The sequence below is a fragment of the Diorhabda sublineata genome, chromosome 3, assembly GCF_026230105.1.
Source record: "Diorhabda sublineata isolate icDioSubl1.1 chromosome 3, icDioSubl1.1, whole genome shotgun sequence".
NCBI classification, from domain to species: domain Eukaryota; kingdom Metazoa; phylum Arthropoda; class Insecta; order Coleoptera; family Chrysomelidae; genus Diorhabda; species Diorhabda sublineata.
Genome location: NC_079476.1, coordinates 9,431,049 through 9,445,850, shown reverse-complemented (window position 1 = coordinate 9,445,850; position 14,802 = coordinate 9,431,049). Strand labels below are relative to the sequence as shown.

Genomic DNA, 14,802 nt, shown 5'->3' with positions numbered 1-14,802 from the left:
TTTCCTAGGAGTATCTTTGCCTGTCCCTGTAGATTGTTACAGATACTGGTTTGACCCCTACTTTAGCAAGTCCGTCAACTATTTCGTTCTTACATGCTTGTACATTTCCAAATCTGTTCCTATTTTCCTATATGAACATCATGAACTCTCTGATTAACTTCCAAATAATTCGAATACAACAATAGGTTAGAAAATAGCTTGAAACAAATCAATTAAAAATCATTATGAAACTGATATTAATATACTAGATTTGAAGTAAAAAACTTTATTACATACAAAAACTTCACATCAACAGAATTGAGAGAATGTTATTATACAAGAAGTTTAAATTTAATTATCATAATCAATTTTTGGCTTCTAATTGACTATATAGATGTTTAGTATTCGAAACGTTGTAGCGATATTACCTATACATGCTCATAAGGAAACCATATGGATAAAATTACGATGTCGTTTTCCAATTCAATCTTTCGAAGGTTCTTCTAGAGACGAAGATAGCAACAGGTTATCTGCAATTACAGGATGAAATTTTTTTATCCATATAATTAAATAGTACGATATTATAAATTCCCAAACTGAATAATTTTTTAACCATGATATTTAGGTCATTAAATAGCCTACTCTAAATATGGTTAGGTTAGGTTAGGTATTATATATTATAAATTCCTAATTTGAATAATTTTTAGACCGTGATATTTTTGTCAATAAATAGCCTACTCTAAATATGATTATGATGTTGTCAAAAATCAAGCTCAAAAAATAATTTTGTCTTGATGTATCTCTTCTAAAATAACTGAACATAAAATATTATAGTTTTAATCGTGAAAATGGAGCTTATGTACTTTATACAGGAATAGAGAAGGAATTCAGCTGTAAATATTCCGTTATGAAGTTGTCCCAATTCTTTACAAACTGATCTTATGAAATTATTCCAAATCAATTTAAAATTTTATTTGTAATGATATATTATTGGTTTCTCTAAATGTTTATAGATAAATAACTCAGACCAAGGAGAACATTTTAGGTTACAACGGCTTTCTTTATAAAATGGTTTGTGTTTAAAAAATATTGGATACAACTTATAATAAATTGAATGGTCGTTTACCCATTTCGTTGAAGTGAAGACAGGCTTTGTAAACAAAATAATAATATTTAACGTTGCTGAGGGTGCGTTTTCAACATTTAAATTCGATTTCGATACATTGATGTTATTTTCAATGATTCGTATTGGAAATGACACGTGATGTAGCCGTTTCTAAAGTAATATAAGAAAAATTAAAAAATTAAAAAAATCAATCTTCTTCTCAAACCGCTAACATCTGTATGTCCATTTGGGTCTCAGAGACACAAATGAACTATTTAGTCAATCTTTGGTTTGATTGAAGCAACTTGAAATTAAACGTACCAAAAACTAAAAAAAAATAGCATATAGCACTGCAAAACGAGGTACCAGAGGGGAATCTGTGAAATGATTGGGAATCATTTCGATCAATTAGATCCTGGTATCAATTGGGGGAAGCATATAGATCCACGCAGCTTTTTGCAATAGGACAATTGTGCTCCTCTACCATAATTAATCGCGTTATCCGCACGATTTACTTTGTGTTAACAGTCATCTGGCTTATGGTGTCTCTCTATGGGGCAACTCGAGCAGGGTTTTACATAGTTAAAATCCTACTGTGTATTCATAGGGGTGTACGAGATAATGTACACAGTTACACCACCAGGGTGCAGGTAGACTCATTGTACCATTTTAATAGGCTGCATCAAACACAATGCAGTAAAAGTTCCTTATTCGCGCTTCCTTTATTCCTATATTCGCGGCTAAAAATTTCTTTATTCGCGGATCTAATAAGTACATACATAATAATAAAAGGATTCCAATAGGTATCTAACCCAAAATCCTTTGTAAATGCCGTCAAATGGACTAATAAAAAAGTAAAATATATCTTATGAAAACTTTGCCTAAAATATGTTGTTAAATGATATTGCCGACGACTTTGACATAAGCCGCCTTCGCCGCAATCGGTGTTTTTTAGAATGTAAATAAACAGAATGAAAGCAACCTTATTATTCAATGATGAAGTACATATACATATTTTGAATGTTGTTGTTCCGTTCTATGGTAAAAGTCGCTTTGCGTCTTTCACATTCGTTATAAAAATTGTGATCGAGGACGAGATGGGTTCGAGCAGATAGAATCAAGTAACATTCAGGAATTGCTTGAATCGCAAGATGAAGATTTGACTGAAACCGACTTGGATGGAATATTAAATTCACAGCCTATTGAAGAAGAGGCTTCAACAAGCACTGGAAACGTAACATTTAATTTGAAAAATGTTAGTGAAGGTTTAAGAATGGCAAATGAGCTTTGCGATTTCTTTATGAACATTGATCCGTCTATGGAGGCAAAGAGTCTAAGAAGCAAATTGCTAATGTGACTGCTCCGTGTCATTCTGAATTGAAGGAGCTTTTAAAACCAAGCAAGAGAAAATTACAAAATTCTTCAAACCGTTGCCTAAGCCTAAAGATAATTAATCAAAATGTTCAATAACTTAAATAAAATTGATTTTTTTATATATTTGTTTTTTACGTATTTATTTATTATTTTGTCACCTAGGAACGTATCCCCCATAATCCCATACAAATTACCATACCGTATTCACGGTTTCTGTATTTGCTTTTACTGTATAACAAACTTGACATTAGACCTTGTAACAAGTTTTCAGATTGTCATACTGATAAGAACGTCAAAAATATGAGCCAAAGCTGGTCATTTGAAAGTATTTTTATTACCAAATCGTTTGTATGCAATTAGGGACTACGTAACTATTAATGTTTAGCCTTACTTATTTCATTCTTACATATATGTTACGTCTAAAATCTAATTTGATGAAAATATTAGTTGTGATTTAGTATTGGAACTACACAAATACACAAATGCTTTTGTATTTATACTAGTCAATAAATCGTATCGAATCGTATTATCAATAAGTCAAAAAATATCGTTCAAATTTACGAAAAAAAGAAAGTTTTTAAAACACATTTTATCAAAGATCTTCTAAAAAATAGGGAATATAATTTTAACATGAATCTTGGTACAAGATATAATAGATGCTCATGATTACAAAGTTGAATTAGTTGAACATATAGGTACAAAAATATGTAGCAAACTTGTTCATATGAGAGCTATTACATTGTAATACATAATAACCTGTTCTTCTTCTCATTTTTACTTTTGCCCTTACTAGGGCGACGGAAATGTATCTACTATCCTACCACCCATTTCTTCTATTTTTTCCTGTCTTATGCCAGTATCATCATTAGATTTATTGTCTGTTGCCTTTGTTTTCCTATGTCTGCTATTTGTTCGTTCCATGTTTTCTTGGTCTGCCCCTTTTTCTTCTTCCTATAATTCTTTTTTTCCATATTCGTTCTGTTGATCTATCTTGTTCCATCCTTAATGAATACACTATTTACACCACCATTAGACCAACACTTAAAATTACACTGTCTACAGTTTACTTTCAGTCTTTGAAGATTGTGATCGTTTCAAAACTGTATGTCTAATATGTATTGTTAAAATTAAATAGAACATACCCACCTTTGTGTGTAGAATGTTTCAAAGGAATATGTCCCAATTTCACAATTGCATCCACTACCAAATCTCTGTGAGTTAAAGGTAGCAGAACTTCAGCCTGAAATTGTTTCGAAAGAAATAAATTAAAATAAATTAAAATACTTCCAATTCACACTTTAGTACTTGTTTAGAATTTCAATTTGTGTTATAAAATATATTTATAAAAGCAAAAATATGTCTATGTTTTCTATTCTAAGAATAGAAAAACTGTAGTAGTGATTAAGAGGAAGCTAGAATTCAAATTATGGTTTGAGCAAAAGTTCTATCTTATTTTATGAAAATAAGTTATCATTTTATTTTAGCCATACGACTATATTCGATAACGGTGATAAGTTGTGAATTGAGAGAAAGACATTGATAATCATTTGAAGTAATTCCATGTAACGCTATTCTGTGTGACTCTATATAATCACTCAATAAGATTCTAAATAACCAATTAGGAATATATTAACGAAGCAGGATTAGCGATATATATATATATATATATATATATATATATATATATATATATATATATATATATATCACCCCTTATTTATATTACATCAATAACATTCACGTGTCCACGTGTCAACTCAACGACTACATATTTGATATAAAAATTCTCTTACTTTATTTACCATTGATCCTCAGCTTCTACATTACCTATCAAAAATTTTTTCTCACCTCATAATCCATTTATTATATTTCAAAATAATACACATTTTCTCTTTCATATTATCAAGCGGGGGTCGAAACGGTGTCTTAAAAACATGAAATAATAGTGTACGTTATTTGTTTACTTTATACGAACGCATGTTCATATTTTGTCATGGGTGCGACAAGTTACAACTTCCAAGTTTCGACTGATTTGTTTATTGTTCTTTAACACTGAATTATTTCTTCGGTGTTTATAACAGTAGTTTAGTCCCAGTTAAGCCTGTGAAGTTCGTCTACACATCTTTCTCAAAAATTCAGACTTGAAAAGTTTTAAAATGAGTAAAACGAAGGAACTATCGGCTAAAACTCATGCATTAATCACAGGTTTTCAAAGTCTAGGCAAAAGTAAGCGTACCATTGTGACCGAATTAAAAATACCTCGACGTACCTTGGACTACAACGTGAAAAAATATGCATCCACCAGGAGCTTTGGCGATAGAAAACGCTTAAAGCGTCCTCGAAGAACCACAACCGTTGTGTTTGTATTGATTAGTAAACGTGATCGACGACTCAGGGGGCCAGAGATTGGGAAAAGCTGGACTTTTGAAAGGGTGGCAGTGAAGAAACCTCTTTTAATACGTCAAAATAATATCAAGAGGATGCAATGGGCCAAAGAACATGAAATCTGGACGCATCAAGAGTGGTAGAGGGTTTTAAAGATTGATGACTCGAAACTTGAGGTTCTTGGGTCTAAGAGAAGAGTGTTTGTGCGCAGGTCAAAGGAAGAAAGGATGTTAGATCCATGTTTAATCCCGACTGTAAAATATGGCGAAGGCTCGATGATGATTTGGGTATGTTTTGAAGGAAGGGGGAATAGAGACCTTGTGAATATTGAACGGATTTTGAAGAAATAAAGTTATAAAAAATATTGAAGAAAAATGTACTACGTTATGGCCAGCGCCTGATCAGCAGAAAATAATAAAATGAAAAATCGATTAATCAAAAAGTTAAATATATTACTATATCATTATGTATATATGTTCTTCAAAATATGAATATCAAAATGTATCATATTTTTATTGTTTTGTTGTGTATCACGCAAACTATATGTATGGGCAAAAACTTTTGATTGATGGTGTATATTTTTCCATTTTAACTAGTTTCTGAAGTATTCAATGATACTAATTCTATAAGAGAAAAGCCGTTTTTCAAACAAATCTGAGTTCAGAAATTCATAATATTCTTCCGTTTTGAATGAGGTAGTGTTCTTCATAATATGCTAATACATACTGTTTTACATGAACTACTGAATATTGTGTTCAAAGTGACACAGCTTCCATAACTTACGAGTATGTATTGAATATTCAAAACACTACTACAGTTGCACTAGATCTTACTGATTTGTGTTGACTGTGCTAATATAGGTTAACTAATTAAGATAATTATTCAGCATGTTTTAGTAAATATAGAATTTTCAAATTCTATAATGCCCATTTGTGTGATATATTTTATGTCATTTTGCCCTAATAGATAAAATCTGTTCTTTTCAAAATAATAAAAATACGGTATGGCTTTTGATAAATGACAAGCAGATGAAATAACCACTGATATAGCTTCTAAATATTAACATCATACGATATTACTTATTGTTTACAACTATAGAGTTTGAATTTACGTATAACGTACGTAAACAATAACATAACTCATATGTCTTCAGTCTCTTCATTGATTGATGGTTGAAAATATTTGCAACTAGTTCATTTGATTGAGTCGTCATCTGGTTCTAATCAGTTTATGCTAGTTTGGCACATTCCTCAATAATTGCTGAAACTTTGAAAGTACCTAGTTGGGAATATACTATGGGACATTACCCAGCGATCTAAGTACTTCGGTTTGAACACGGTGTATCATTAAGATGTTCGTATTGCTTGCTGATCCCAGAGTTGTATTTCATATGACTATAAAGGCTTTATAATAGTTTTTTTTCACCATCACCTTGCTAGAGATAAATAGGATGAACGACTCAGGAGCTAGCACATTTTCTTGTAATTAAAAATAAGCTGTATTCTCTTTTGCCTTATGACAAATACCAAGGTAATTCATATCTCCTTTTTGGGGTCGTTCCCTGATAATCGATATATGTTTTTGTGAGGGTGAGGGTAGTAGAGACTAAGGTAATCAGGATTGTTATCGGAAGATTAGCTATGCAAAGCAGGTATAGAATTCATCTTAGCACGGTGCCTTGTGGTAACTCAGTTGTATCGGTACCATATGTGTGTGTTTTACTTCATATTACTTGTATCTTTCCAAAATATTAGACTCCAGCACTTCAAAAAAAGTATGTGGTGATTTCATTTTCAGTTTGTACAGCAGTCTTTTCTAGCAAACCGAAGGTCTTGGTAACATCAAAGAAATCTATAGCTCAAATAGTTCAAAATCAAAATCAAAATCTTGTATTGGTTTTAGTTTCTGAAGAATGAGCTTCTCAAATACTTGGATAGAACGGGTAGCAGGGCTAATAGATGAGAATTACCTAGGCTACTTTCCACTGGGGTGGGAAACAAACCCAAGCTCATCATGGCATTAAATATCATAGTGCTAGTCTGATGCCTTCTGTTGAAAGTTATTCCCGGTCATCGTCCCCTTCAATCAATTTCATTTTATTATAGGAAGATCTAATTGAGTTGTAACGCCTAGTGAAGTAGAGACGGTTTCAGTGTTTTGCCAAGGTAGAGACAAAATACACTTTCTAAGTGTTTATCGAATGTTTCAGTCTTTTCTGTGTCGTTTCTGGACCATTGATCTACTGCATATTTATAGGAGGCATATGTTTTTGACTTCTTCTTCTCAAATACTCTAGCGTTTTAGAATTTTTGTACTTTAATAATCTACTTCGAGTTACCTGGTTGATATGTAGAGCTCCATAATTTGGGGAGTGAATGGTTTTCCTTCCCACTTCTATCAATTTTCTTATGTGACTGCTACAATGTGTTGAATGATTTGATTTCGAATTACTGATAGTTTTCACTTTGGGTTTAATAGTATTTGATTACTTAAATTTTGTAAAGGCGAAAGGTCTGAGAATGGGTTAAGAGAAGATTTAATCTCTTGATATTTTTGATATACCTTTTACAATACAGAAATTCGTAAAGTTGGATCAGTGGGCCAGTATGTAGCTCGCTTATGGATAGATATTAGGTTTTCTTTTTAACTATTGTGTTTAATACCTATCTTTCCCCTGGAGTCGTAAGCCTCGACTGAAGATTATTTAGTAATCAATTACTAGTTAAAGCTGATGTATAAAACTTACCCGCAAACGAAAAGTTTCCTTTATTAAAATACATTTAACCAAATTGTGTATAGAGATTTCTTGAGGAATTTTAAATTGTATTAGATAGGTCCTTTGTGTGTGAGCATCAGTTCCTGTTTCCGTTTCAGTGGCCATAATTTCTTTGATTCTTTCTTTTCTACCTTCTGATTTATAGTCCCATATCTAGAAATTATAAGAAATATCATATTTATCTATTTCTATATTTACGTGAATAAATAGTCGTTCAGGTATTTTCAAGAAAGTATTAGTATACTGCGGTTCTATATAGGTACTACGTATAAATTTTGAAATAGAGTTTATAACACAAGAATGAATATAGTCAGGAAAACCATTAATTGTTTGGAAGCTCACTATGTACTGATGTCAGTATATCGCTGAATTAGTGATTGCTGTTTTCAAACATCGGATAAATGTAAACTTACAAAGAAACTGGAGAGTTTCCCTAAGGAAATCTAAATACCTTCTAAACAGACAGCAATTCGTGTAAATAAGGTTGTGATATGACAAGCTGAAAAATATCTTCAAAATTGAAGACTAATCAAATAATATGAGATTCAAGAATGAGCAACATTTTCGATAGAATTTTGAAGTGGGTTCCGATTTGAAAGGTTGGAGTTGCAGCTTCATATTAAAGGAGTTCAAGAAACAGTGAATGCAAAATGAGTACTTTTGCTTGTAGAAAAAATTAGACTTATCGTTTTTTTTTTCGAAATCCCGAATTTTCACATAAAGTGATAGGTTATGTAAGTTTGAAGCGTAAGATTCTGTCAAATACCAACTATCTCATTAGACAATCTACGAAAAAACATAAATATAATATATGGAACGTAAAGATGGTATTGCTGGAGTTTTTAAGTCAACAAATATTTTAACAATATCAGTTAATTAGCGAAATCGGTTCTTTCAAAGAATTTCCCAATTTGCCTGAATAACTAAATAACTAGCTTTTGTTTAATCCTTAGAAAAATAACACCATATGAAAATCCTATTCCAATAAGTCAGTTGAATAAATTAAATTCTTCTCTTACATTTTAAGAGAATTTATTATTGATTCTGTATTATCAAAATTGCACAAATTTTCAATATTAATGTCCCGAGTGCATGTCAAATTGTCGATAATTTAATTTTCTCGAGTGCGCGAATGCGCACCCGAGGAAATTATGAGACAATTTGACATGCGCGAGAGGGCATTTTGGCAGACTATTTCCTAAGAAAAATTTAATTTAAAATAAACAATAATTGTTCCTTTTCTTAAAATATAAAATTAAAACCAAATGATGTTTATTAATCCTAGACGAAAATTTGGCACTAGTGCAAATTATCGATAATTTGCACTAGTGCAGTATTATCGCTGAAATTTGATCGTTGCTAGGTAAACATAAAATATTACAGCTTTTTGGTTGGCTTAAATTTTTCGAAGGAAATAGTCACTAATATACACTAATATACTACACCATTATCTTTGCCAGAATGTAAACGTCCCTAAGCACAATTGGAAATTGGAGTAATGAAAAGCAACTCTCTATCAACTCCGTTAAAATAACACTAACTCCATACACAAGAAGAAACGCAACTATATGCGCATCTACCCTTCATGGAACTCAACTACTATTTTCCAACGAAGTCAATTATCAAGTCCTTCTGGATTGAACATTTACTTGGAACAATCATTTAGATGTTTTTGGACCAAAATGTTTCTATACCACCAGGAGAATTACTCACTATTTGTCAGGCTTATGTTTATTGCTAGCTATAAACATCTGTACTCAGAAGCGTTTGAATATGAACCTCTCTGGCAAGCATTCTCTTCGATGGTTAAGTAGCCTTTAAGCAGCTGAACACTATTAAGTGCTCTTCAAGCTCTAAAAGCAGTAGCTATAAAAGCAGTAGCTCTAAAAGCACTAGCTAACACAAATTAATTAACTCTTATTCGGCTACCAGGCCACCAGGGTATACCAGGCAAAAAAGGAGCACTGACTCCATATCGTCAATCAGGCTCCTAATGTGGTCTCTTGAGATTTCACATCAACAACCAACTGAAGGGATGACTAATGGATTAGATCGAAGTTTATTGGAGAAACACTCCAGACCCAATACTTAGAAGTCCTAGGAACTTCTTTAGATGACCAGAAACGACATTAAACGGGTAGTCGGTCTGCTGGCGATAGACATGGTAGGGGCAGATTTTGCGAGCAAGATAAACAAATAGAAAGCAGACTTTACAGGGTGATTCATTAAGAATGTCCAATCTCTGAACTGTAGATTCTAGACCTCAAAATATGATGATTCTGCTCAACATGCCTTATGCAAATATTGCTAGTTTCTGAGATACGAGGTGTTCAAAGTGTAAATTTTTATTTTGGCAATAATTTTTTATGTTTCCACAATTTCTCTTTGAAAATTGGCAATTTTACGTTTTTTGGCATGAGGAATCATAATTTGCACTCTAATTTAACATTGCTAATAAAAGGCGCTAGTTACACTTGTTTGTGTTAATTAAATCAAAGTAAACTTTTTTTGGGCTAAACTTACAGCTAAAATAATAAAGAAATATTAAAAAACGTTAAATTCTAGAAAAAAAGTTACTCTTTTTTGATTCGTGTAACTCAATCGGTTATAGAGTTATTTGCTTCTAAAAAGTTCGATAAATTTTAATTTTTTCATAAAAAAAATTACCAATTAACCAACTGACCTTGATAAAGATATCACAATGAATGTACTATTATCTGTTCAGGGAAATCGAGATTCTTTATCAAGCAGTTGTTGAATTTAGATATTCATCAGTAGTACGAATCCTACAAAATCTTACAAACTCGTATTTCTGAATAAATTGTGAGTAAACTAAACACGAAAAATATAGTAGAGAACTAGTAGTCCAAGACAAAACTCTTATTGGAGTATGATATTTGGAAGTCTTACAAGAAGAATTAGCGCTGTATTCCTAACCCTATACAAGTTAACGTCCCGTTTAGAGACAAGACAAGTTTCAATAAGATTCCGCAACTGCCCTTTTCATGATATATATTTGCGATCATTTCTAGTGGGAGAGATACGTAGAAGAATACGTATGAAATGGCCAGATCTCAATCTGTTGGACTCAATTGGTGGTAGATTTCAAGATCCATACCATCTTCTTGTTTCTTATCTGGTTACTGTTTTCCATAAAATGATAATGTATACGGAAATGATTACTCAATCTATCAGATTCATTCAAAATCAAAGACTTTTTTTCTATTTTTAAAAATATAAACTAGAGGCTTGTTATTATTGTCAGTTTTTATAAACAAAAAATTCTCACTCTTGTTAACGTAAGCATGATTTGTTCAATGTTAACTCTGCTCATGTTTTTCACCTCGATTTGTACTTTAGCTATTTCTCCCAAAATGAAGCCATTTTTTTCTAATTGTAAATTCATGCTAATTTCGCCACCAGTACAGCAAAGGCAGCAAACAGTCTTCTCGTTACTAAATGTAATAGGTTTCTGAAACAAATTATGAAAGCGTACAATTGTCATTATTATACATAATATAGTTTGATGGAAGAATATTGTGTTGTAAGTATTGATGAACTCGTTACAATGTTACTCAAATGGATATATCTGAGTCGAATTCAGTTTATTTAGTGTAAAAAAAACAAGACAGACAGGTTGGATTTAAAAATGACTCTATCATAATAAGACTAAATGGAAACAATATATAAACAAAGTAATGTAAAGTGAACATAAATGTAGTTAAAGTTTAGTAACCAAATTTTCAAGAACAAAAATATATATTTTTTCATACTGTACTGTAAATTCGACAGTATTAATTTGAGTCCGGAAAATGTTACTTTATGGTATCCTTGTACTTTACAGAACTCTTAAATTCTCCCAATCCCGTTTGAAATAATTAGAAATAAAAAATCAATTAACATCAATAACTGAATTTTTATTCTAATTCTGGATGTTAACAGTAATAGAGCGACTACTGTTACCAGAAACATTTATTGTAGAAATTAATGGATGTACTTCTTTACTTTCAATAATGCTGAAAGATGTGTGATTTTGGTTCACAAAACTTTCACCCCCTTGTATCATTCTTGCTATTTCACACATATTTTTGATCCACTGATGAACTCTTCCATACACCATGCCGTTTTAAAACATTGATATCAGTTGCAGCGTTGGCCAACAGCGATGTGGAAGTTCCTCTGGAGCAATATGTCCGGTGTAATTTTTTGGATGCTCAAGATTGAGGAATACAGCAAATTTTTCAAATATCCCGCCAAAAGTGTGTATTACAGCTCTTTAATCTACGCATTTACCTTGTCAGTAGCTTACAAAAAGTGCTTTTAGTGAAAGGTGTTTTCGCAAATTTTTATATTTTCTGAACACATCCAAATATTGCACTGCATTGCTGTTGATCACAGTAAAAATCCGTCGAACGTGTTTTTGAGTGATTAACGAGCCACTAACTGAGAAACAGTATCCTCTACATCGTCTACTTCTCAATTATAAATGTCCTCCCTACGAAACATCCCGCAAAGCCAATTAATGCAATAACTTCGACATGTTTACATGTCAACAATGTCGAATTGTGTAGTTCGAGAGCTCCGCAGTCACCTACAGCGCATGCCCGCTATCTTCTGCCCGCGTAGCATCTGCACGGAGCGATTGGAGGTTGAAAAAAAACGGCCCTAGTATTATGTTATCTTCATGGTATAAAACATATGAAACGATACATTGAATCATATAAGTTTACAAATGAATTTCTCTCGTTGTGGTCTTGGTCTTATTTCTACCTCTGGCCTTCAGATAGTAGTCTAGAATTATTTATTCCGTCAAACACACTTCATGGACATATTTAATTATCCATTAAAAATTCATAATGTTTAAATATATAATTTAAAAAATATACTTAAATATAAATTCTGATTTCGCAACTTTAAATGCCTATACCTCAGAAACGATGAGTTGTATGAAAATTTTTTTTCTTCACACCTTGGTCGAAAGTACATACTTTCGCCCTTGTTACTAGGGAGGAAACTACGTACCTTCGACCGAGGTATGAAGAAAAATCGTGTACCATACACGTGCCAAAATCTGAAATCTCCTTCCTGCGCGTTATGACGCCTTCGGCTTCGTCTCGGGAATTATGACACGCAGGGTCGAAAATTCAACTTTCTTCCCTTTTGGCGTAATATACTATTTAGTTATGTTTATGTCATTTACTCACTCCCGAATTTTTGCATCAAGTCCCTGAACACCCTGTATACACTGCTTTGTCTACGGAATTTCCAGAAGTTTCAAGGTCTGTTAATTGGCGGCAACTTTCTTTGAAGAGGGTATTGAAAATCTTGTTCACAGATATGACAAATGTCTCAATCTCTTCGGTGATTATGTCGAAAAGTAACCGTAAGTGTACCAATCTTTTGTTAATAAATAATATTGTTTTATACGAACTTGTCTTTCATTTATATCCTATCAGAGGTTGAAAAAAAAAACGGTTCTCCATATCTTATCTCCATATTTTCCATGTTTTTTTTTTGCTACGAATGCTCAGAAACAGGCTCTTTACTTCATGGTCTTCTGACCGAGGTCTTTTGCGTTTTCTTGTGAATTAAAATTTGTACTTGGCTGAAGAGTTAATAATTTCTACGTTCATTTCTACCAGATTGCACATAACGGGTTTTCAAAGCAGAATTTGTTATTTTTTCTAAACTCTTTTAGATATTGCCAACACAAAATATATCTAGCTACGTTTCTGGATACAGCTTTTTTCAAGCCATAATTATTATAGAATATAAAACCTGTTGACCAATTGATCTTCTGCACTTTAAATTGCAAATTCAAAATATAAATTATCTTGCGAATTGCGGGAATATCTACTTCGAGGAGTTAGTAGAACATATGGCTATATGAAAATTTCAATCCAGTTTTTAACCTCTTTTCTAGTCATATCTCACAATGCTTGGAAAATGATGTAATGGTCGATATTTGGTTGAATTATTTACCCCATTTGAACCTCTGGAGAACATCTCTGAATAAGAAATAGGGAATATATCGTTCTTAGTTACTTTTTATGCAATATGTAATGTCACACACCAATTTTACTTTCAATTGACTTTTATTGAAATAACAGTACAATTAAATGGAAAAATTCCTTCTACTTAGAAATAAAAGGTTCAAGAAATTCCATATGGTGCATCTTAATATTAGTCAAATAGCAATTTATCAAAAAGAACACCAAATATTGTCATTCTTCACAATTAAGACATCTTACCAATTGTAATTCATCCTGTATATCATTGAAATCCACAGGAACCTCAACAGGTAAAGTTATTTCATCGACATAATCAAATGAGTAAGGAATATCGACTGTCGCCTTGACATAATATTTGATACATCCAAATTCCATTTCTAAAGTGCTTGGAATATTTTTTGGCAGAGTAAAACAGAAAGGGTACTCGTGCTGACGTGGTTCTAGAGTAACTAAAACAAACTAATGTATAAATACATGTAATGATTCTTCACATAAACAACATCAAATCCGAATTTATTGACAAATTGTCATTCGTTAATTTTCTTTGGTTTTGTTTGAAAACATACGAGTTGGAACCTATGTATAAGTGCCCTAAGTGCAACTAACCCAACCGATCAGAATTTGTCCTCAGTATTTCAAGCGGAAGTCTCCAAGGAAATGCATATCACAATATTCGAGACCAACGACCAGAAACGTATAGTATAGTATAGTATCTAACAATGAAATAGCTCTGCAAACATTGGTATAGTTTGTCTGGGATTGCTAGAAATCTTTCAAGGTAACAGACTAAATAATCAAGTCAAAATTCAACTCGATTTGAAGCGTCCTTTTTATCTATAACAAGGAACAATTCAAGTTAAGTGTGGTGATAATGAGCCGGGTTGTTACTGCACTAAACTTTTTTCCGATCTGTTTCGCGAAAATGTCTTCGGTCGACTAAACGAAACGTTTCGGGTTCCAGGCGAAACTAGCGTGGGCCGTCAGTTTGTGCGAGATAATTCACCGAGTGCAGCCTGATCATTTTCGCGCGAAACACATAGTGCATGTATACAATGTGAACAATACGGAAGGCGAAACACTTTAATACGCAATCAAAAACCGACTGGTGTTGGCTCACTTCGAAACATACTCGCGAAATAAGTTTCACGGTGAGTACGAAGGCGTGACTCGTT

At 32.5% G+C, this 14,802-nt stretch overlaps 1 protein-coding gene across 1 annotated transcript; it reads right to left on the bottom strand.

The window, feature by feature from the left end:
* Positions 1-355: 355 nt before the first annotated feature.
* On the bottom strand, positions 356-14,073 carry LOC130441012 (arrestin domain-containing protein 17-like). The gene is made up of 5 exons (XM_056774457.1): positions 13,871-14,073; positions 10,909-11,091; positions 7,590-7,772; positions 3,605-3,698; positions 356-509 (listed from the first exon to the last, which is right to left on the bottom strand). The coding sequence occupies exons 1-5, from the start codon at positions 14,003-14,005 to the stop codon at positions 463-465; spliced, it is 642 nt and encodes a 213-aa protein (XP_056630435.1). The 5' UTR covers positions 14,006-14,073; the 3' UTR covers positions 356-462.
* Between the last annotated feature and the right edge of the window lie 729 nt (positions 14,074-14,802).

Coding starts and splice junctions, on each gene's coding strand:
- LOC130441012 (XM_056774457.1), bottom strand. CDS start 14,005: ATGGAATTTGGATGTATCAAATATTATGTCAAGGCGACAGTCGATATT. Junction 7,773..10,908: donor TCATGCTTACGTTAACAAGA/GTGAGAATTTTT, acceptor TATAATTTCTAG/ATATGGGACTATAAATCAGA. Junction 3,699..7,589: donor AGGAAACTTTTCGTTTGCGG/GTAAGTTTTATA, acceptor AAACAATTTCAG/GCTGAAGTTCTGCTACCTTT.